The 22,672-nt window shown below is 41.5% G+C and overlaps 1 protein-coding gene across 1 annotated transcript in view; it reads right to left on the reverse strand.

The window, feature by feature from the left end:
- Positions 1 to 515: 515 nt before the first annotated feature.
- zgc:63587 (uncharacterized protein LOC393431 homolog) overlaps positions 516 to 22,672 on the reverse strand; it is a 192,341-nt gene continuing 170,184 nt past the window's right edge. The window contains exons 13-14 of the mRNA XM_068055332.1: positions 9,188 to 9,298; positions 516 to 3,216 (exon numbers count right to left, since the gene is read on the reverse strand). Coding sequence (XP_067911433.1) covers positions 9,218 to 9,298 — 81 coding nt within the window. The 3' untranslated portion in view covers positions 516 to 3,216; positions 9,188 to 9,217. The remainder of the gene's footprint in view (positions 3,217 to 9,187; positions 9,299 to 22,672) is intronic.

Raw genomic sequence — 22,672 nt, forward strand, 5'->3', positions numbered from 1 at the left:
CCCGAAGACCATTGAGGAAATATCAACACAACTTCCTTTAATAAATCATTGAGTAACTATATGGGCAGAGTCCACAAACAAGAAACCATAATTCAAGCCATTATACAGTCTCATGTCACACTGTAACATACATCTCACTCACTCAGTTAATATCAACACATCTTAATGAGTACTTCTGGCAACCAAGCTTTAGTAGTTAGCAAGCAAAAAGCTTATAAATGGAGACATCCTTCATTACTTTTCATTTGTCAGCTGAGAGATCTGTGGTCTTTGCACATTTTTTCACAACAGATAACCTTAATGGCAGACATTAAGAAGTTTCTTCAGCTTATGGCTATCATTAAGTGCTCTCCTTCACAAAAACATCCATATGCAGTTTTGCTCTTTCTACTAACCTGCCATCTTTTGCATGGTCATACAGTAGCCAGTGACCAGCACTGTCCTCTTCTCTTGGATGACTGGAGGCTTTGAGGGAAATACAGGTTAAATGTAATGAAATGATCAAAGTCAGTTAGTTCAGTCCTGTACAGTTTATTATTGACTACTTGATACAAAAACAAATGTAGTGTATAAAGATAAAAGCATTTTTATGATTATGTCTGAAATTACTAACAAAAGCTCCTAGAGGCAGATTATTGGCATCTGACCAAACAAAACCAATCCCATTTTCCCCCAGCAAAAAATGTAAAGTAACTGTCAATCATAAGGCAATTGGTGAACATAACTGTGCCTGGTTATTAAAATGACATGACAAACACTGAACTAAACATCTAGGGTTCTCCCCCCTAGCACCAATGGATGCAACTCGATCTGTAGTATGCACAACTTGGACACAAGGAACACACATACATGTAAAACCCGTGGTCACATTCACCGTCAGAAACGTTGGTGCTATAAAGTATCTTGACCATACTCAGATGGTCAGTTCTCTGCAAATGGGCAACTCCTGAGGCAGTGATGCCCTTTAGTCAATTGGTCCTTGAAGATCATACCAGTCATTTAGTGTTTTTGAAGCATCTTCATTTTCAAAACTGAGACACATATTAGATGGCTTGGCAGGTCGGCATGAAACCACCAGTTCCCATCTATAGACTGCTGCTCAACTATTGAAAAGATCTTGTAATGATAAAGTCAGCCATTTAAAAGAATTGCACATTATAGCTGTGCTTCAACCAAATAATAATTGCATTAGAAGTTGCAAAATGCATGAGGTACAAATCAAGTGAATGACTTTTCTCTGATATTATTGTTACGCTATCTGCAGTCTTATCATACTAGTTGAACAGTCTTGCTAGCTGAAGCCTATGAACTGATAAAGCTACATCTTGGAGGAGCTTTAGAGCACTAATAAACTTGGTCTAACTGTTTCAATAGAAACTAATGTGGCGGTGGAAATACAGAATGTAATACTTGTATATCCTATAGTTTCTCTGAAAATCCAGAAGATTTGGAACACTTCAATTTTTACATTATCCTTTTTATCAGGGATCTTTGTACAAACAATGAAGTTTCAGATTCAAAGAATGCACCCAAATGCTTCATTTAAAGCAAACTTTACTAATAATCTATATGATTTCGTAGATTCAATAACAAATTCAATAAATCAAAGCCACTGAATTGTGGTTGTGACGTGATTCTCAAAAACAGATAAAGAAATTCTGGAATACTCTGTACCAATTATAATAAAGCAAATCAGTGGCCTGGCTTAGGATATAAACAAAGTCATATTTACATTTATGTAATACCTGGAACACTCAAATCTCTCAAAGTGCTTCCCAGACAATTAGTTTGAAGTGCAGTACCTGCTCAGTAAAGAAACATGGCTGCCACTTTACACACTGCAAGATGGTACAAACAGCGGTGAAGTAAATGAACAGGTTATTTATATTGATAATGTTAATTGAGGGAATAGCATTGGCCAGGACACTGGGAGAACACCTTGCTTTTGGAAAGGGGCAAGAGTTCCTGATTGTTCACCAGAGCCACCAAAGATCAAAATGTAATCCATGCAATGGCAGTTCCAACAATGCAGTCTTCCCTCAGTACTGCACTTGTATATCAGCAATAGATTACAGGCTCACGTCCTGGAATGTGATTTGAACCCACAACCTCCTGACTTCTGTGCAAGATTACCATCAACTGAACTAAGAAGAACATACACCTTTCACAACCTTAGGGCAAAGACAAGGCTTAAAATATTGAAAATGTCAAAGTAAATGACCAAAGGTGCACACATAATAAATGTATGAAACGCTAATAACCTCATGGCAGAGCTAGCCTTCTGGATGAAACAGTGCACCATGTGTTTAAGGGAATCTGTGGGATGTCTGAATCTCATTCTTTCAATGCACTGAAATACGAGGTTTAGCTGCAGTCTTTCACATTGCAGCCTACAGAATTTTGTAAAAAGCACACTTGCTGGCACTAAACTTTTGAGGCTTTCAACCTGATAAAATATAACTCGACGATAGTCCGAGTCAGCCACAGATCAGGAGTATGTATTTCAGTTGCATCTGTTGCAAATTGGCAAGTAAATGGGTAACTATTAGTTTACTTTGGCCATTCATCAAGGTTTAAAAAAATGATGGGGAAACAAATTACCACCACTATAACTGTGCTCACATATCAGTGAACTTGTCAGCAGGGATACCACTTGTGACACAAAGCAACTGTGCCAATTAGCTGGATTGGATAATGATCATGGTGTTTAATTCAGTTGGCATTTTGGGTCTTTGTCAGCAGTATTTTTTGCTCAGTTGGCAAATTAAAGATAAGGTTGGTGTACTAGCTTTGTTTTTGCTGCATTTAACTCGATGCTTATAGATTATTCCATTGGGCAGCACTATTGGCTATACCTTCGCCTCATTGATGGCCACTTCTGTGATGTTGACAGAGACTTTGTTAAACCCACCAAAATCTGCCACTTTGGAGGAAAGTGATTACATGCCTGGAAAAGCTTGAGCACGTGCAGCAGTAATAAATGAAGGTTTACAAACTATATAAAAACCGTAAAAAGATTCCCATTGTAATCAAGTATCAGTACAAATAGGCAAGGTAGAAAAAATATCCGTGATTACAATAGAGTGATATAGAAATTCCATGCAAGGTTTGTGAAGATCGTTTCCTCTTCTGTTTTGCAATAAACTCATACAGTCAGCATTGAATCCGAGATATCAAGAGTGTTCACGACCACGAGACTTGAACCACACTCTATCCCTTCAGAGAAAAACATAATGGTATTACCAACTGACAGAAGCCTTTAAAGGAGTTTACACAGGGAAAACAATTGTGCATTGCACTTATCCCATAACTGAGAAAGACTAGATAACCCTGGAAGTGGATGATGAAGTTTCTCCTCTCGACCTATAATTAGTACAACCTACAGATCTCACTATATATTCAGGATATACTCAGCTACCATACATTTTATATCCTAGACTCCCATATTAACATGTGTCACAATTTTCTACAGAAAACCGATGCGTTAAAAAAATACATCCATTTAAAAGCAATTATTCATTATCTAAACCATTGCAAGTAAGTGCTGGAAAGTTCATTATGATGTCACTAGCTTTAATATTATGACCAAATGTTACTGAAAAATTAATTACAGTATGAATACCTAGAGGGACAAAAGTCACAAAAGCTTTCAGCAAAGTTATGGGGTTCAGAGAAAAGTATCGACAAAAGTCCCCACAACCTTGTGTTCACCATACTGGTTCTGGACACCACACTTTAGAAAGGATATCAAGGTCTTAGAGAAGGCGCAGAAGAAATATGCTGGAATAGTACCATGGATGAGGAGCTTAAGTTATGTGGAGTGACTGGAGGAGCTCAAATTATTCTCCTTAGAGCAGAGAAAGTTAAGAGGAAATTTGATAGCAGTGTTCAAAATCACGAGGGGTTTTGATCAAGTAAATAAGGAGAAACTGTTTCCAGTACACACGAACATATGAACTAAGAGCAGGAGCAGGCTATTTGGCCCCTCAAGCCTGCTCCATCATTCTACAAGATCATGGCTGATCTGTTTGTGGACCCAACTCCACTCTCCTGCCTGCCCGATACCCTTTGACTCTCTTGTTTGTCAAGAATCTGTCTTCCTCTGCCTTAATCACATTCAATGGCCTCCACCGCTCTCCGGGGAAGAGACAGACTCACGACCATGACAGAAAAAAATTTCTCCTCATCTCTCCCTTATTTTTAAACAGTGCTCCCTAGTTTTAGTCTCTCCCACAAGGGGAAACATCCTTTCCACATCCACCCTGTCAAGTCCCCTCAGGATCTTATATGTTTCAATAAGATCACCTCTCATCCTTCTCAACTCTAGTGAATACAGACCCAACCTGTTCAATCTTTCCTCATAAGATAACCCTCTCATGCCAGGATTCAGTTGAGTGAACCTCCTCTGAACTACTTCCAATGCAATTATATCCTTTCTTAAGTAAGGAGTCCAAAACTGTACACAATACTCTAGGTGGTCTCACCAATGCCCCGTACAACGGTAGCAAAACAGCTCTACTTTTGTATTACATTCCCCTTGCAATAAACAACAACATTGCATTTGTCTTCTTAATCACTTGCTGTACCTGCATACTAACTTTTTGTGTTTCATGTACTAGGCACTCAGATCCCTCTGCATCTCAGAGTTCAATAATCTCTCTCTATTTAAATAATACGTTGCTTTGCTATTTTTCCAGTCAAAGTGAACAAGCTCAAACTTTCCCACATTATACTCCATCTGCCAAATCTTTGCCCACTCACTTAACCTATCTATATCCTTTTGCAGACTATGTCCTCTTCACACCTTACTCTCCTACCTATCTTTGTGTCATCAGCAAATTTAGCAACCATACATTCTGTCCCTTCATCCAAGTCATTGATATAGATTTTAAATATTTGAGGCCCCAGCACTGATCTCTATGGCATTCCACTAGTTACAGCTTGCCAACCTGAAAACAACCCATTTATGCCTACTCTCTGTTTCCTGTTAGCTAACCAATCCTGTATCGATGCTAATATGTTGCTCTTTATACCATGGGCTCTTATTCTGGAAATCCAAGTACATCACATCCACAGGTTCTCTTTTATCCACTTTGCTGGTTACTTCCTCAAAGAACTCTAATAAATTAGTTAAACACGATTTTCCTTTCACCAAACCATGTTGACTCTGCCTGATTGCATTGAGATTTTCCAAATGACCTGCTATAACCTCCTAAATAATAGATTCCAGCATTTTCCCTATGACAGATGTTAAGCTAACTGGCCTGTAGTTTCCTGCTTTTTGTCTTCTTCCTTTCTTGAATAGCGGAGTTACATTTGCTACCTTCCAATTTGATCGGATCTTTCCAGAATCTGTGCAAGTTTAGAAAATTAAAACTAATGCATTCACTATCTCAGCAGCCACTTCTTTTAAGACCCTAGGGTGAAGTCCATCGGGACCTGGGACTTGTCAGCTTTTAGTTCTAATAATTTTCTCAGTACCCTTTCCCAGTGAACCAAGTTCCTCCCTCACTTTCAACTCTTGATTCACAATTATTTCTGGGATATTATTTGCATCATCTACAGTGAAGACAGATGCAAAAAATCTGTTTAATTCCTCCGCCATTTCCTTATTTTCCGTTAACTCCCCAGACTCACTCGGGAGAGGACCAACACTCACTTTACTTACTCTTTTCCTTTTTAAATAGCAGCAGAAGGATTGGTAACCAAAGGGCACAGATTTAAGATGACAGGCAAAAGAGGATTCATTCAAAAAGGAACTAGATAAATACTTGAAGGAAAAAAAATTACATAACATTAGGGAAAGGACAGGGGAGTGGAACTAATTGGACTTTCAAAGAGTCAGCACAGACATAATGGGCCGAATGGCCTCCTTTAGTGCTGTATCATTCAATGATTCTATGAATTGGACAGTGCAGAATCTTGAACACACATGACACACACACACACCCAACCATTAAATTTTCTGTCATGGGTCAAATGGGGACACCCCCGCAGAATATGCATGCCCAACTTACGTTTTGATGCATCCAATTCTCATTTCTAAGCAACCATTCTACATTTTATTTTAAAAAGAAATTTCATTTCTGCTTTCCTCTCCTGAAGGTGGTATGGCATCCTGAGCTATAGTTCTATAAGTTCCATCTGCTCTCTCTGGCCATTCTTTTTCTCAGTCTATATAAGGAATGCCATTATTATTCATCCATGGGGATCATAATTAAGTACGATCCCATCATCACCTTTTATCCATGCACTACTCATCAATTATAAGGTCCCATGCTGGTCTGTTTCTTCTTTGCCAGATATTTGTGTCCCTACCATTACTCTGACTAACTTGAAACATCAACAGAGGCTCAAACTTCCCATGTCTATATTTCAGTTCTCCACTGAAAAGTGCATTCAGCAATTGAGCCTTGGGGAGAACTCAATGATTACTATTTTAATGAAGCTCCATTCTTGTCCACTTTCACTTGTTTCTAGGATATCCATGAGGAAACAGGAATGGAACCTGCTTCCAGGGATGCAATAAATTTCGGTAGCTAGATGGTACATAAGAATGCCTCAGGCAGATTCACCTGGTTTTCTTATCTTTCCCCCTAGAGACACGACAGCTACATGAAAGAATTATCTCCCCAACCCCGGCTGAGATCTGCAAATCCAGCGCAGAGTGAGGACTGAACCACTGATGTTTCAGTTTCACATTGCCTTCTGCCAAGACTCCCAGACCCCAGCAACCAGCAGGTTTGTTAGGTTAGACATAATGACTCTCACTTTAGGGTTGTTGGTTAAAATGTCTGAGGACAGGGTGCAAAGCCTGGATGAGCCCCAATCTTTTGCAAAAAAAAAGAGGGGAGAGTGTTTTTTTTAAAAAAATACAGCAAGTTGTTATGATCGGGGATGCGTTGCTTGAAAGGGCGGTGTAAGCAGATTCAATAGGAACTTTCAAAACAGAATTAAATATATATGGGCCATGAGCAGGGGAGTGGGAGCAATTGAATAGCTCTTTCAAAGAACTGGCATAGCTACGATGGGCCAATAGGCCGCCTTCTGTGCTGTTTTGTTTCTATGAAGTGAGACACAAGAGAATTATATTGAGTTCAATAAAAAAAATTCCTTAAATATAAAGTTTAAATAAAACATAAAAATCTCCATTTAAAGGGTTTTCCTTTTCCCATGATGACCTCCTTTCAACTCACTCCAACTTATTCCGAACAGTAAATTGGAGAATGATGCACAAAAGTAACTGCTTGGATAAATGTTGTCTTTATCACTTGGTCAGCAAAGTGGATGGCTGCTTATTATACAGCCCAGTGAAAGTGGATGGCTGCTTATTATACAGCCCAGTGGGTCTGTAACAGTCATGTGATCCACTTCATTAGTTCAAACAAATAGTGAAGGTGAAAACTACACCCTGTGAAGGTCTTGGAGAGGGTGCGGGGAGATTTACCAGAATCATACCTGGGATGAGGAACTTCAGTTAAGTGGAGAGACTAGGATTGTTCTCATTAAGGCAGAGAATGTTAAAGGGAGATTTAATAGAGGTGTTCAAAATCCTGAGGGCTACTGCTAGAGAAGGCAGGGCAAAACTGTTTCCATTGGTAAGAGGGTCGGTAACCAGAGGACACAAATTTAAGCTAATTGGCAAAAGAACCAGGGGAAAATGAGGATTTATTTTTACACAGCGAGTGGTTGCCATCTGGAGTGTACTACCTGAAAGCATGGTGGAAACAGGATTTCTTTCAAAAGAGAACTGGATATATATCTGAAAAGGAAAGATTGGCAGGGTTGTGGTGAAAGTGCAGGGATGGCACTAATCAAATAGCTCTTTCAAAGAGCCAGCATGGGCATGATGAGCTGAATGGCCTCCTTTTGTGCCATATGAATCAATGATTTCCAAGAAAGACTAAAGTTATGGGAATATCAATTCTACAGCTTGGAATAATGGGAATGCTGCTGCAGTTTGTATCTGAAGTAATACAACAACAGTGTCAGTAGAATTGTGTAACACTAACTAAGCTGACAGCCAGTCCTGTCAGTCGAACTTGCATCGTCATTATCTGCAGATAAAATAACCTAAACCACCCACACTAAAAGGAAGCTGTTCAGAGATATAACCATCAAGAGTTTGTAATTTTAGTACATTCTGAAATGTAAACATTCCCCTCCTCCCCACAAAAAAAATTTAAGGAAAAAAAAAATCAGACATTTCTGCGGGTCCATTTGACCTCTGGCCAGCCCCACAGTTCGAATTCCACAGAACCACACAACAGCCTGATTGGACAGCTTGAAAAACATGCTGAGGTGGAAGCAATTAAACAGAAGCAGTGGGAGGATTCTTCGGGGCATTGTTTAAAATACAGCCGACAGAGTTTCCCCATTTTCTCCAAAGTCTCATATTTTCACATACATTCCTGTCCCAAATTAGAAACACTGCGGTAGAACTGCACAATCCTAAACATTTATGAAAAAATAAATCATTTTTCGCAGCAGTCATCCAGCTGTTGCTTCTTTGATTGCGCTTTGCAGTCGGACTTCATTCAACCAATAGGACAAAATGTTCCATAGTGAAGACCTAGCTGTGCTTTTTGATCTGGTTGAGAAAGCTCCCACATTAACCCTTTGTTGTTAAGCAGCCTTTTCATAATGTGGCAATTAGGATGGTCCTTAATGGCAAGAACGGTCTCACTAAGGCTCTGAAATTTCACATGCTTTCTCCCCAGTCCCTTGACCCTCTGTGCTGCGGCCCTCCTCCAACCCAGAGAACTGGCTTCAATGGCTAAAGATGGCCATTTACACCTTTCTCTAGGGGTTCTAGTCATTTCGTATTGAAGTTACAATGGCAGACCAGGAGAATCCCAGTGGACTTTCCAGGCCTTTGTTTTTATACCAAGAAATAAATGTTAAGGATGCTTAGGGATATGGACTCCTGCTAGAGTGATCATGAATAATGTTTCTGCACATATGAAATACTGAGATGGGTTCAGCTGTGTCGATATCCAGGAGCTGGCTTCATATAAGAGATTCTTTAGGTGTGTGCACAGCTAGAAGCTGAGTTCAAGTGTGTGAGAGGTCACACTCAAGTGCAATTCCATTTGTTAAATCTTGATAGCTAGCCTTTAATTTCATAATTCCAATACCCTTTCAATCCCAGAGATAGGGAAGAGCTGAGATCTCGAACGACTCTTACCAGTAAATATAAGCAGAGCTAGTTCATCACTCAGTGTCCGTCTCCATTATCTGCAGGCTTCATTCGCATCTGTGCCTGCATCTGAGCGATCATTTCCTGCATTCGACGCAACTGTGAGGAGAAAGTAATTAGTTATTTAGATCAAGATATTATTACTGTGCAGCTCAATGCAAACACTTGTGTATCAATACAAAACACCCTACTCATGTAAAAAAAATTCCAACAGCAAAATATGAGGCAATGCCCTGTATTCCGTGTACAGACACGTTGTACATTAACCAGGCAGTTATTACATTAATAAATTAACTATGAATGTGGTACATTTCAGTCTGTCTCAGTTATAAACACCACCTCTGATAAAAATGATCCTCAATATATGGCTCCGGTGAGAATAGAACAGTATCTCCTGACTTTTTCACAATACATGTTATGTTCCATCTGATGGCTATTCACTGCTGCACATACCCTGTATAAACAAGCAAAATGATAAGCTTGAAAAGGCCATGTTATAACAAGGATGGTGGTTGGGGGGGTTGGGGGGGGGGGGAAGTGTAGGGTCTGAGAAATATCCTTTTACACTGAAACTGTGCATGATGCATCCTGTGCAGTAAACAGCACACAGAGTACGCTTTTAGAGGGCTCAAAATAGTTCTGTGGAGATTAGCAGTTCTAATGGATTTGGATAAGCAGCTTCTGTAGACTCAAGCAGAGGTTGCAATCACAGAATGCCAGTACAGCCAGCCTCAGACCCCTGTGCATTTCAGCCATTTAACAGGGGAGGCTCGTATGCTGTTAAAACATTTACTTCCAGAACCACTTCAGGCACCCCTCAAACAGTTCATATGACATTCTCTATAACATCATGTTCAGCTTTCAGTTTTTGCCCATTACTGATCCCTCTTATGGATGAGTGAATCAGTGACTGCTTATTCTGGGGCACAAATTCCAACATCTTATACATTTAAAAAATACTGTGGAGATTCTGAACATGTCACAATTTCTGCTTAAAATAATTTATGTTAAAACCCAAACAACTGCCCATTATACCTGCATGGTCCCAGTTGGATTGAGCTGTAGCTGGAACCATGTGGAGATGCAATTGCTGTTACTAAGTGAAATTGAGCTCGCGTGGAGATGCACCCTTGGCCATTACAATGCGCTGATAGAACTGGTGTCTCTGAGCTTGTGGGAGAATGCAGTCTCGAGCACTGTATCATTCAGTCATATTCAGATGAAATGGAAGCTGAGAGTTCATTTCAACATGCTGGAGTAGGTAACTACCGTTACACATGTAACTGGATATCATTAAGGATGCACTGACTAGCTTTCCTTAGCATTCATACTGACAGTACTGTGCCATCCAGTGGCAAGCACTACCAATCACTTGAACTACTTGTTCCCTCCCTCCCTCCCCCTTCCTGCAGAGTTGTTGAACACTCACAATTAAATTAAATTCCAGACCACTGACTGAGAATATTTAATTCTGTCCTCAGCAGGCAAGTCTGTACAGCCGGTGAAAAGTTAAAAAAAAATGCAGAATTCTCAGGAAAAGCTTTGAGTAATTACATGTTGCACAGACCAGAACAAAGACATAATGGAATGCATGGGCTCATCTGGCCTGATATTAGACACATAGCCAGATTAGATCCATTTTGTTGCAGATGGAATGGCAGATTAGATTGGTACAGAATGATCAAATAAAAGGAAAGTCAGAATGATTGACAGAATTACAGCACAGCTACTAGAGAGACAGTAAGTGTTCACGCACCAGCAAGAGCTGGCACCACATAGGGAGTGCAACATTCGTGTAAAGAAACATTAACAACTTATATTTATATAACACCTTTGACATAATAAAACGTCACAAGCTGCTTTACTGGAGAATTCAGAAACAAACCAAGCCACAAAAGGAGATATTAAGTCATATGACCAAAAGCTTGGCTTAAGAGGTAGGGTTTAAGGAGTGTCTTAAAAGGAGGAAAGCGAGGTGGAGAGGTATAGGGAGGGTATTCCAGAGCTTGGGGTCTAGGCAATTGAAGGCATGACCACCAACGGTGCAGCAATTACTATCAGGGATGCACAAAGAAGCCAGAATTAGAGGATTGTGGAGCTGGAGGAGATTACAGAGATCAGGAGTGGTGAGGCCATGAAGGGATTTGAAAACAAGGATGAGAATTTTTAAATCAAGATGTTGCTTAACCAGAAGCCAACATAGGTCAGCGAGCACAGGGATGATAGTGGAACAGGACTCTGGACTCGGTATGAGTTAAGACATGGGCAACAGAGTTTTGGATAACCTCAAAATTACAGAGAGTAGAATGTGGGAGACCAGCCAGGAGTGCATTGGAAGAGTCAAGTCTAGAGGTAACGAAGTCATGAATGAGGGCTTCAGCAGCAGATGAACTGAGACGGAGTGAAGTTGGGTGATGTTACACAGGTGGAAATGATGGTCTTAGTGATGGCATGAATGAGTCGGAAGCTCATCTTGGGGTCAAGTGTGACACCAAGGTTGCGAACAGACTGGCATAGTCTCAAACTGTTGCCAGGGTGAGGAATGGAGTCGGTAGCTAGGGAATGGAGTTTGGAATGGGGAACAAAGACAATGGCTTCAGTATTCCCAATATTTAACTGGAGGAAATTTCTGCTCATCCAGTATGGATAAGCAGTCTGATAATTTAGCAACAGTGGAGTCGTCGAGAAGTGGTGGTGAGATAGAGCCGAGTGTTGTCAGCATACACGTGAAAACTAACAGCGTGCTTTCAGATGCTGTTGCCGAGGGGTAGTATGTAGACGTGAAATAGGAGGGGGCCAAGGATAGATTCTTGATGGACACCAGATGTAACAGGGGATCAGGAAGAGAAGCCATTGCAAGTGATTCTCTGGCTACAGTTAGATAGATCAGAATGGAACCAGGTGAGAGCAGTCCTACCCAGCTGGACGACAGTGAAGAGGTGTTTGATTTACAATCAAATCTGAAGAAGAAGCAATGCTTGTATAAGAGACACAAGTGCTCAATAGGGTTTCTTCCATGAGGTTCAATGATTTGTTGCTGTAAGGAATCCCTTTGAATGGCTAGACTGAGAAATGTTGAAATGTTAAGAGCTATTGGCACCCTACAATTCAAATATCCGATAGAATCTGGGTCTTCAAGTTATGCCCCATCAGTCATTTGCAGCCCATGAGTCTGACCATCTAGTGCACAAAGCCTTAGTGACTTTTTATTTTGTATTTGCATTTTTTCTACTTCAGTCTTGCACTGTTAGATTTCTTACCCACTAATTTTGTCCGTTTTAAATTTTATGGATCTGTTGGTTTTGAAACAACTGTTCTCACTGAAAGGTTGAGAATGCCCCTCAAATGAGGGAACAGTACTGTTGCTTTAAATAAACAAATTGTATTCTCATGGGGCTCCACGATGCATAAGGAGAAACTGCTTAGACATTGGTAAAAAAAAATTCTACTGAATTCAGAGCCCCTATCTATAATTGGTCAATTACAGTTGTATCAGCTGCACTGCTCCGACACTGGGTCACACTGACTAAACTGAAGTTAAAGTATTCTCTTCCCTTGCTTGAAATTATTTTTGGAATAGAGTGCAACGGAATATTACTTTCACTTTGTAACAGCTCAAATGCAGGTAACAGTACATTCAGAGCCCACATTGGTATTGAAGTTACTGGAGCAGATCACAGACTGCATTCATTTTATGCAATTTAAAAACAATCTGGTGGAAAAGTTATTCTCAGGTCAGGAAGAGCATGGGTTAAAATTAGAATAAAGCACAATCTACAATACCCTCAAGGTACCTTAAACAAAAACTTTTGCACCAGGTTGGCAGCTCACCTACCAGCTGCCTCTGTGGATTCAAATTTATGTCCCAGAAATAAAAGGACAATGTTTTAGCCCACTGTACCAGCCACTTCTAAATTTTATTTTTATTTAGAGATACAGCACTGAAACAGGCCCTTCGGCCCACCGAGTCTGTGCCGACCAACAACCACCCATTTATACTAATCCTACAGTAATCCCATATTCCCTACCACCTACCTACACTAGGGGCAATTTACAATGGCCAATTTATCTATCACCTGCAAGTCTTTGGCTGTGGGAGGAAACCAGAGCACCTGGCGAAAACCCACGCGGTCACAGGGAGAACTTGCAAACTCCGCACAGGCAGTACCCAGATTTGAACCCAGGTCCCTGGAGCTGTGAGGCTGCGGTGCTAACCACTGCGCCGCCCAAATAATAGATTTAAAAACACATTGCAAGCTACTTCTAAATCAATGGATATCTGATCCATGCACAATTCTGCACCGAATACAGAATTCAAATAGACTAGATCCTGGGCCATTCCTGTTCATTGTACAAAACTTCACAGGCCTCTGGAAAGTAAATGTGAAGCCACCACAAGGTGTGCAATAGCAGTCTAGAATATCCCGACTTCGACATATAATCATTGTTGCTGCATCGTCACTGGGTCAAAATCCTGGAACTATCTACTTAACAGCACTGTTAACAGGAAGGCAGGAGTACAGATAGTGGAGGATCAGCTTCCCAAGTTAACAGTACAATTAGTGCTGAACACTGTCATTTTCCAGTAGACTGGGTTCCAGAATAAATGATTGAATAAGCATTTACTATAAACAAACTTTTGTAACATTTTGCTACACAGGGACAAAATATCTTAAAATAACAGAATATTACCCCCATTTTGCAACAGTTCAGATGCAGTTAACAGTACATTTGGAGTCCACATTGGTATTGGGGTTACTGGAGTAGATCAAAGCCTGCAGTTATTCTATGCAAATTAAATAGAGTTCAGTGGAAACTTGCAACAGATCAAGGGCATTGCTGCACACAGGGAGGGTTCAAGATTTAATTTTGAATTTTGTTTATGTTTTCATCGATAAATGCCAGTGCTTTGAGGCTGGTAGAGTAAAGAGCGCTTGTGGTTGGAAAGTAAAACAGAGACATACACCTGCAGAGCATATGTGGAAGAAACCTTTCAAAAAATACCACAGGAGTTAACGGGACCATTTCCAGACATGTAGACTGCACCTGTAGTCAGCAGGAGCCTGCCTGTACACCAGGAGATCGAATGGTACAGTTACCTTACAGCCCAGATAATAGCTGCAATGCTGAAATTTAGATGAAGAAACATTGCTGCTGCTAGTATAAAGAACAGCAGGAGGCAAGAAACTTAAAGTGCTTTTGGTTTCCTCTGCAGGCTCAGCACACATTGCCAGCACAGGACAGGATTTTGACATTAATGCTGCTGGCCTGTACAAAGCTCCTCCATCCTCTGGGGAAGAAAAGTTCCAATCACAACTTTAAAAAAATGCGAAAGTGCAGAATTGTTCCGATGCCATTGCTCATCTGTCGCCATCTATACTGTGCAATCCTCCAGCAATATAAACAGCCCTCAGCACCAGTGGTCAGCATGTACATTTCCTGCTTCTACTTGAAGCAACTGTCGTAATATAAAGACAATGTCAATTTCTGTGCAATATATTACAGAAAGCCTGCATTAAAAGATGTAACTGTATGTTACAGTATAGAACTCAGACAGATTCTGGCAGTGCATGATGTGAGCTCCAATCATTGGTATTTGCTAGGAAAAGCTGCATCATAAAAAACCCACTGAATTCAATATGCACAGTAATCAACCCTTAACCAATAGAACAAGTGGAACTCCACACACTTATACATACATATATACTGGCCAGCGCCCTTGAAGCAATGAGAGGCTTAAATTACTTTTTCCCCTTTTACATTATGGCTGAGCACCATAAGCAACAATAGGCAACTCACTTGCTACTGGAGGTGCAGAAACCCCTCTCAAGCAGGGGATTTGCACAATGCCTTTGACAGAAAGTCCCAATGATTGTAAATCTACAGGACACCCATTAACCATTATTAGGTCAGGTCCACGACTTTCTATTCGACTGCGACCTCTCAGCATCCCAGATTGACCAACAATGTATTTTCCACAATGCTGGCCTATGTAAACCTTACCCCATCAGGAATCATGCATTTACTGCAATATTTGCGACAGCATAAATGAGGCCAATTCAGCATCATAGGATTGGGGGAACAGTAGTAATTGCAAGTCTATTGAGTAGAGGATTTGAGTTAGGATATATGGCCCTGCCATCACCAAAGTTACTTCCCTGAAGTCGGCAGATGGTGAAGTACTCACAAACAGAAGTAAACAGATGTCCCGCTGGGTTGAACACTACTGTGAGCTGTACTCCTGAGAGTTGAACATCTCCCAGTCTGCGCTCGATGCTCTCTCGCAACTTCCTGTTATGGATGAGTTAGATGAAGAACCCTCACCACTGGAGCTCGAGACAGCCATAGACTGCCTAGCGAACAGAGGGGTACCAGGCAGGGATGAAATCCCAAACGAACTGCCCAAGCATGGAAAGTTTCCGTGCCAGCAGATCTACTGTGGATATTCTCCACACACCAGCTACAAGAGAAGTGTACAGAACAGAGTACACCCCTTTACCTTACTTTTGTAGATCTCATTAAGGCATTCGACACCATCAGCAGAGCAGGGTTCTACAAGATTTTGGAAAAAATTGGTTGTCCACTGTAGCTCCTCCCACAACATCCACTGCACTGTACAGTTTGATGTCTCCACTTCCAACAGTTTCGTAGTGAAGAATGGAGTGAAACAGGGTTGTGTCCTAGCTCCCACTCTGTTTGGTATCTTCTTCTCCATGCTCCTGAGCTTCGCCTTCCCTGCAGATATGGAAGGAGTCTACTTGCACACTAGGTCAGACCCATACTCTAAAATCTATCAAGGCTGTAAGCGAAGACAAAAACACATCACGTCCTGATGAGAGAACTCATCTACACTGATGATGCTGCGCTGGTCGCTCATACAGAAACTCAGCTACAAAGATTCATGGACTGTCTCTTCTGTGCCTGTAACTTGTGCTCCTTAACTATAAACATCAAGAAAACTGTGGTCATGGGACAAGGTGTTGGATCTCCGCCTGATCACACTAAATAACACTGCACTGAAAGTGTTAGCAAATTCTGCTACCTTGGATCCACGGTGACAGACAATCTGCCCCTTAATGCAGAGCTCGATACACACACAGGGAAAGCAGCTTCTACCTTTGGCCAACTTGTGAAACACGCATGGGATAACACCAAGCTGACTATTAGGACAAAGCTCATGGTTAAGAAGGCCTGTGTTCTCAGCACCTTGCTATATGGCTGTGAAATATAGGCGACTTACAGCTACCTGGAAAACAGCTCAATAATTTCCATCTTCGCTGTCTGCAGCACATTATGGGTACATCCTGACAGGACAAAATCACAAATCTGGCAGTCCTCTCAAAGGCAGAGCTCCAAAGTGTGTTGGCACTAATCAAATAGTGGCGGCTTTGGTGTATTGGACACGTCCGCAGGATGGAAGATGGTTGCGTACCCAAAGACCTTCTGTATGTTGAGGCAGCCAGGGTCAGACGACCAGTGGGGTGCCCAAAGCTCCGCTTCAAGGATGCTTGCAAGCGTAACATGAAGGCCCTATATGTCGACTATCGGGCTTGGGAGTCACTAGCTGGTGAAAGAGGGAAATGGCGGCACATCCTATGGACTGGTGTGCACTACCATGATGACCAGTTGCTACAGCAGCTTGGCAACAGATGACGTCAAAAACAACAACTCACAGCATCACTTGGCAGCTTCACGTGCAGTACTTGTGGCAGAACCTGCCTCTCAGATTTGTCTTCACAGCCATCGACAAAGGTGCACCAAGAGAAGACACCCCACCTAATTTGATTGTTTGTTGCGTGTCCATCATCTTTTGTTAGTGGAAGTATTCCAACAACAAGGAATAGAGGATTTGGGTTAGGATATATGGCTGCAGATGATTTCACAAATAGGCTGGAAAGTATTGCAATGATTTAAAAATGAGGTCCTTGTCGTCAAGTCAGAGGATAGGTAGCTGGAGGTGCTGAGCAAGGACAAAAGGAGACAGAAGTTTGGGATTCGCAGAGGGAGAGAAATCTGGCTGCAGATTTCTGGGTTTGCTGAACTTTGAGAGTCGGTGGGGGAGTCCTTTGCAAAAAGCATTTGAGAAGTCAATCCTTGAGGTGAAGATACAGGTGAAGGCTGCACCAGTGGAGAGGTATAATCAGCCACAGTCCGATTGCAAAATGGGCCCTTTGGCAATGGAAGGAGATGCGAAGTAGAAAGATCAATTCAGGCTGAAGCCAAAACTGCGCATCACTGGGCTCAAAAAGCAGCTAGGGAAGTAGTTTGACAGTTTAATACCCTGTATAGAATAATTTCAAATATGTTAAAGACCAGAGACTGTTTTTCTGTAGAGAAAGGATTTCGAAGAGTAAAAGCATAAATAATTGATCGCACAGTGTGCAAGAATAAGGCTTTAATAAAAGCATAAAGTGATGAGAATTGAATCCTCACATGCAGCAAGAAAAGCATCATTCCTTTTCTATCATCTTCTGTTGGAGCATCCCCTCTAACTCACCTCACTACTTACTGTCCCCAAGGACCAGGTGCTGATGGTTTGCTCAGTGATGACCAGGTCATTGTTTCACGATTTTTCATTCACCGTGGCATTTAGGACACAACTGACTTGAAACTCAAAAGGGATAGATAGCACAATGTCAGCCTCCTGCAACGACCAATCCAATTTCTAAATTACAAACGACACAACAGGCACAACAAAATAAAAGCAAAATACTACAGATGCTGGAAATCTGAAATAAAAACAGAGTGTGCTGAAAATACTCAGCAAGTCAGGCAGCATCTGTGCAGAGAGAAGCAAAGTTAACATTTCAGGTCTGTATGACTGCATCCCAGCAGCTCTTAAAAATCGTCATTTCCCCAATACATTGCTAGCTTCTTGGCATGAATCTAAAGGTTTTCATTAACGGATAATGTTTTGAACAGGTGAAATTTAGTGCGTTCGCCGAGAAAACCACACTAAGCGAAAAGGATCCCCGCTCTAAAAACAAGCCTGGTTACATAAGGGAAATGTGTGTGCATATGAGATGCAAGACAACTGTTGGTTTTGATTTTGTTAATAATTAAACCATTCATTTCATGCTCTACACTTGTGAGTCAGTATTTTAGTGCACTTAGCTGCCACATCAATGTTCATGCTGCAGTACATTTTATAAATTCATGTAAAACAGAGCATAAAAATTCAATTCTCACACACAAAACCTTAGAAACAGTGTAATTGCTGTGATTGCCCATATATGAGCAGACCCAAGGTTTACAAGAATCAGAAAATACTAACAACTGCAACTTGTCACAACTCAAGTTAAAGTAATGACCAGTAATTTGTTTGGAAGGGGGAAAGGGGGGTGGGGAAGGGGGAAAGGGGGGTGGGGAATGAGGAAGAAGTCCATAAACCAGTTTCACCCCAGTTCATGTCCCACTTCAGAGACTGGAGCACAAAATCTAGGCTGACACTCCAGCGCAGTAGCGAGGGAGTGCTGCCCTGTTAGAAATGCCGTCTTTCAAGTGCATGTAAAAAATCCCAAAACACTATTCAAAGAAGAACATAACATAAGAACATAAGAACTAGGAGCAGGAGTCGGCAATTCAGCCCCTCGAGCCTGCCCCGCCATTCAATACGATCATGGCTGATCTCATCTCAGCCTCAACTCTACTTTCCTGCCCGTTCTCCATAACCTTTCAACCCAGTACTAATTAAAAATCTGTCTATTGCCTCCTTACATTTACTCAATGTCCCGGCATCCACCGCACTCTGGGTAGTGAATTCCACTGACTCACTACCCTTCGAGAGAAGTAATTTCTCCTCATCTCGGTTTTGAATCTGCTACCCCTTATCCTAAAACCATGACTCTCGTTCTAGATTGCCCCACAAGAGGAAACATCCTCCCTACGTCTACTTTGTCAATCCCCTTAATCATCTTGTATACCTCAATTAGATCTCCTCTCATTCTTCTAAACTCTAGAGAGTAAGGGCCTAAACTGCTCAATCTCTTCAGAAGACAAACCCCTCATCCCTGGAATCCATCTGGTGAACCTCGTCTGAACTGCCTCCAATGCAACTACATCCTTCCTCAAGTAAGGGGACCAAAACTGTACGCAATACTCCACGTGCAGCCTCACTAATGCCTTTTACAGTTGCAATACTTCCCTACTTTTATATTCTATTCCTTTAGCAATAAATGCCATTTTCCTTCCTTATTCCCTGCTGTACCTGCATACTAGCTTTCTGCGATTCATGCACGAGGACACCCAGATCCCTCTGCACCGAAGCACTCTGAAGTTTCTCTCCATTTAGATAATAATTTGCCTTTCTATTCTTCCGACCAAAATGGATAACCTCACACTTATCCCCATTAAACTCCATCTGCCAAATTTTGGCCCATTCACCTAACCTATCCAAATCCATTTGTAAATTTCTTATTTCCTTGTTGCAACTTACTGTCCCAGTTATTTTAGTGTCATCTGCAAATTTGGCTATAGTACCTTCTATCCCTGCATCCAAGTCATTCATATAGACTGTAAATAGTTGGGCTCAAGGACCGAACCCCGTGGTACCCCACTAGTTAAATCTTGCCAACCAGAAAAAGACCCATTTATCCCGACTCTCCGTTTTCTGTTGGTTAGCCAATCCTCTATCTAAGCTAATAAATTGCCCCTAACCCCATGTGATCTTATCTTGTGCATTAACCTTTTGTGCAGCACCTTATCAAATGCCTTCTGGAAGTCCAGATATACTACATCTACAGGATCCCCATTATCCACTTTGCTTGTCACAGCTTCGAGGAACCCTAGCAAATTAGTCAAACACGATTTATCCTTCATAGAACTATGCTGACTCTGAAGGATTGTGTTTTGACTTTCTAAATGTCCTGTTATTACTTCCTTAATACTGGATTCTAACAATTTCCCAATGACAGATGTTAAACTAACTGGTCTATAGTTTCCTACTTTCTGCCTCCCTCCCTTTTTGAATAAGGGCGTTATATTAGCTTTTTTCCAATCCAATGGGACCTTTCCCGCATCCAGGGAATTTTGGAATATTATAACCAATGGATCCACCATCTCCGCTGCCACTTCCTTGAAGACCCTGGGATGTAGGCCTTCAGGTCCTGCGGACTTGTCTGCCTTCAATCCCAACAGTTTGCTCAGTACTTTTTCCCTAGTGGTGATGATTGTTCTAAGTTCCTCTCTTTCTATAACCTCTGCATTACCTGTTACTATTGGGACGGTACTAGTGTCCTCCACCTTGAAAACTGAGGCAAAATACTGATTTAGTGTCTCCGCATTTGTGTGCTTCCCTCTATTAACTCCCCAGTCTCATCCTCCAAGGGACCAACATCCACTTTAGCTACTCTCCCTCAACAAACATCTAAAAGAACAGATGCTCTGGTCATGTCTCATTGTTGCTTGTTAGGGCTTGCTGGGTGCAAACTGGCTGCTGCGTTTCCCACAATAGCACTTGCGCTTCAAAAGTACTTCATTGGTTGTAAAGTGCCGAGGTCACATCAATGCAAATCTTTATTTTTTCTATGTATATATATATATATATATATATATATATATATAACAACTTGCACTAATATAGTGCTTTTAATGTAGAATAAAGTCCCAAATCATTTCACAAAGATCTCCAAGGGGATCCCTTATTTTATGTCATCTTCACATCTGCTCCACTGTTTTTGGAAGAAGTTGTTCAGCACATAGGGGCCTAGCTGCTCTACCTATGGAAAAATTATAAAAACCTCGAGTTGCCAAAACTCAGAACAAATGCGCATCCCTAATAAGGGGAGTTGTCATTTCCAAGTTCCTGAGGTGGTAAATCAGGGTGCACAAGTGCATAGGGAATGGAGTGTGCATTTCTAAAACTGGCATCTAACCAGAGGAAGTCAGCCCCAAATTATTAAAAGTTTCCAAGTTACTTGCATGATGGTCAATATCCATCTGTAGGACATATAGCCCGCTAAAATGATTTGACTAATATCATGCAAATGTCTGCAGTCCAAAAATGCTGCGTTTTTACAAGAAAATTAAACAGAAATATGATGAACTGCATTGTTCCCAGGTCTTGAGAGACATAGTGCAATGGTTCAGGGGAGCTGCTGGAGCCAATCTAACTCAGAGAAATTAAAGTAACTTTGCAGTCTTGGGACGTGTGTTCATTTCTCCAAATTCATAAATAGCCAAGGAAGGAATAATGTCCATTGATAAAAAATGTCCAATTGTAGCTCAGTGTATTTATCTGTGTTTGATGGATTTCCTATTTCAATGCACATATGAGAGTGAGTCCATCCCTTGGGCCACCTGTGAGCAAATCCTAAACAAGCTTTCCATTTCAGGGTGTTTTCTGCAAGTGTCCCCAGGAGTCACTCTTCCTGCAGAGATGATATTGACCTCTGTACAGAAGGTGATTGGGAAACATTAATCACCAAAGAGAAAGACTGCGCAATTATGATTCCCTCCCTTCCCCCCTCTCCTCCAAGTGAATAATGCATTCAATGTCATGAAAAACTCCAGGTGAGGCATCAGCTTTCTACATTAATTGAAACATGGATAACATGGAAACATGGATAACTTTTGGGAGACTACTACAGTGGAGTGATCTCAAGTATTGAGTCTAGAACTATTTTACTTCTTTTAAAAATTTGTTTCATGGGATGTGAGTGTCACTGGCAACGCCAGCATTTGTTGTGCATCCCTAATTGCCCTTGAGAAGCTAGTGGTGAGCTGCTTTCTTGAACAGCTGCAGTCCATCTGGTGTAGGTACACCCACAGTGCTGTTAGGGAGGGGGTTCCAGGATTTTGATCCAACGACAGTGAAGGAATAGCGATATATTTCCAAGTCAGAAAGGTGTGGGGCTTGGAGGGGATCTTACAGATGGTGGTGTTCCCACGCGTCTGCTGCCCTCATCCTTCTAGGTGGAAGAGGTCACTAGTTTGGAAGGTGCTGCTGAAGGAGGCGTGGCGAGTTACTGCAGTGCATGTTGTAGATGGTACACACTGCTGCCAATGTGTGTCGGTGGCGGAAGGACTGAATGTTTAAGGTTATGGATGGGGTGCCGATCGAGCAGGCTGCTTTGTCCTGGATGGTGTTGAGTTTCCCAAGTGTTGTTGGAGCCACACTCGTCTAGGCAAGTGAAGAGTATTCTATCACACTCTTGACTTGTGCCTTGTAGATGGTGTACAGGCTTTGAGGAGTCAGGAGATGGGTTAGTCACTGCAGAATTCCCAGCCTCTGACCTGCTCTTGTAGCTACAGTATTTATATGACTGCTCCAGTTCAGTTTCTGGTCAATGGTAACCCCCCCTAGGATGTTGCATCTCCTGACAAAAGTGCAAGAGATTAAACATCATGTAAACAATGAGGAATACTTAAAGGAGGAGTGGGCTTTGAGATGGAGGCCACATTTCCATGTCCCCACCTCAAAAATTCTGGGAAGATGGTGGCCCTGTTTCAGAAGCCAGCTACCCTGTGGGGAGT

This window comes from Heterodontus francisci, chromosome 23, assembly GCF_036365525.1.
Source record: "Heterodontus francisci isolate sHetFra1 chromosome 23, sHetFra1.hap1, whole genome shotgun sequence".
Classification (NCBI taxonomy): Eukaryota; Metazoa; Chordata; class Chondrichthyes; order Heterodontiformes; family Heterodontidae; genus Heterodontus; species Heterodontus francisci.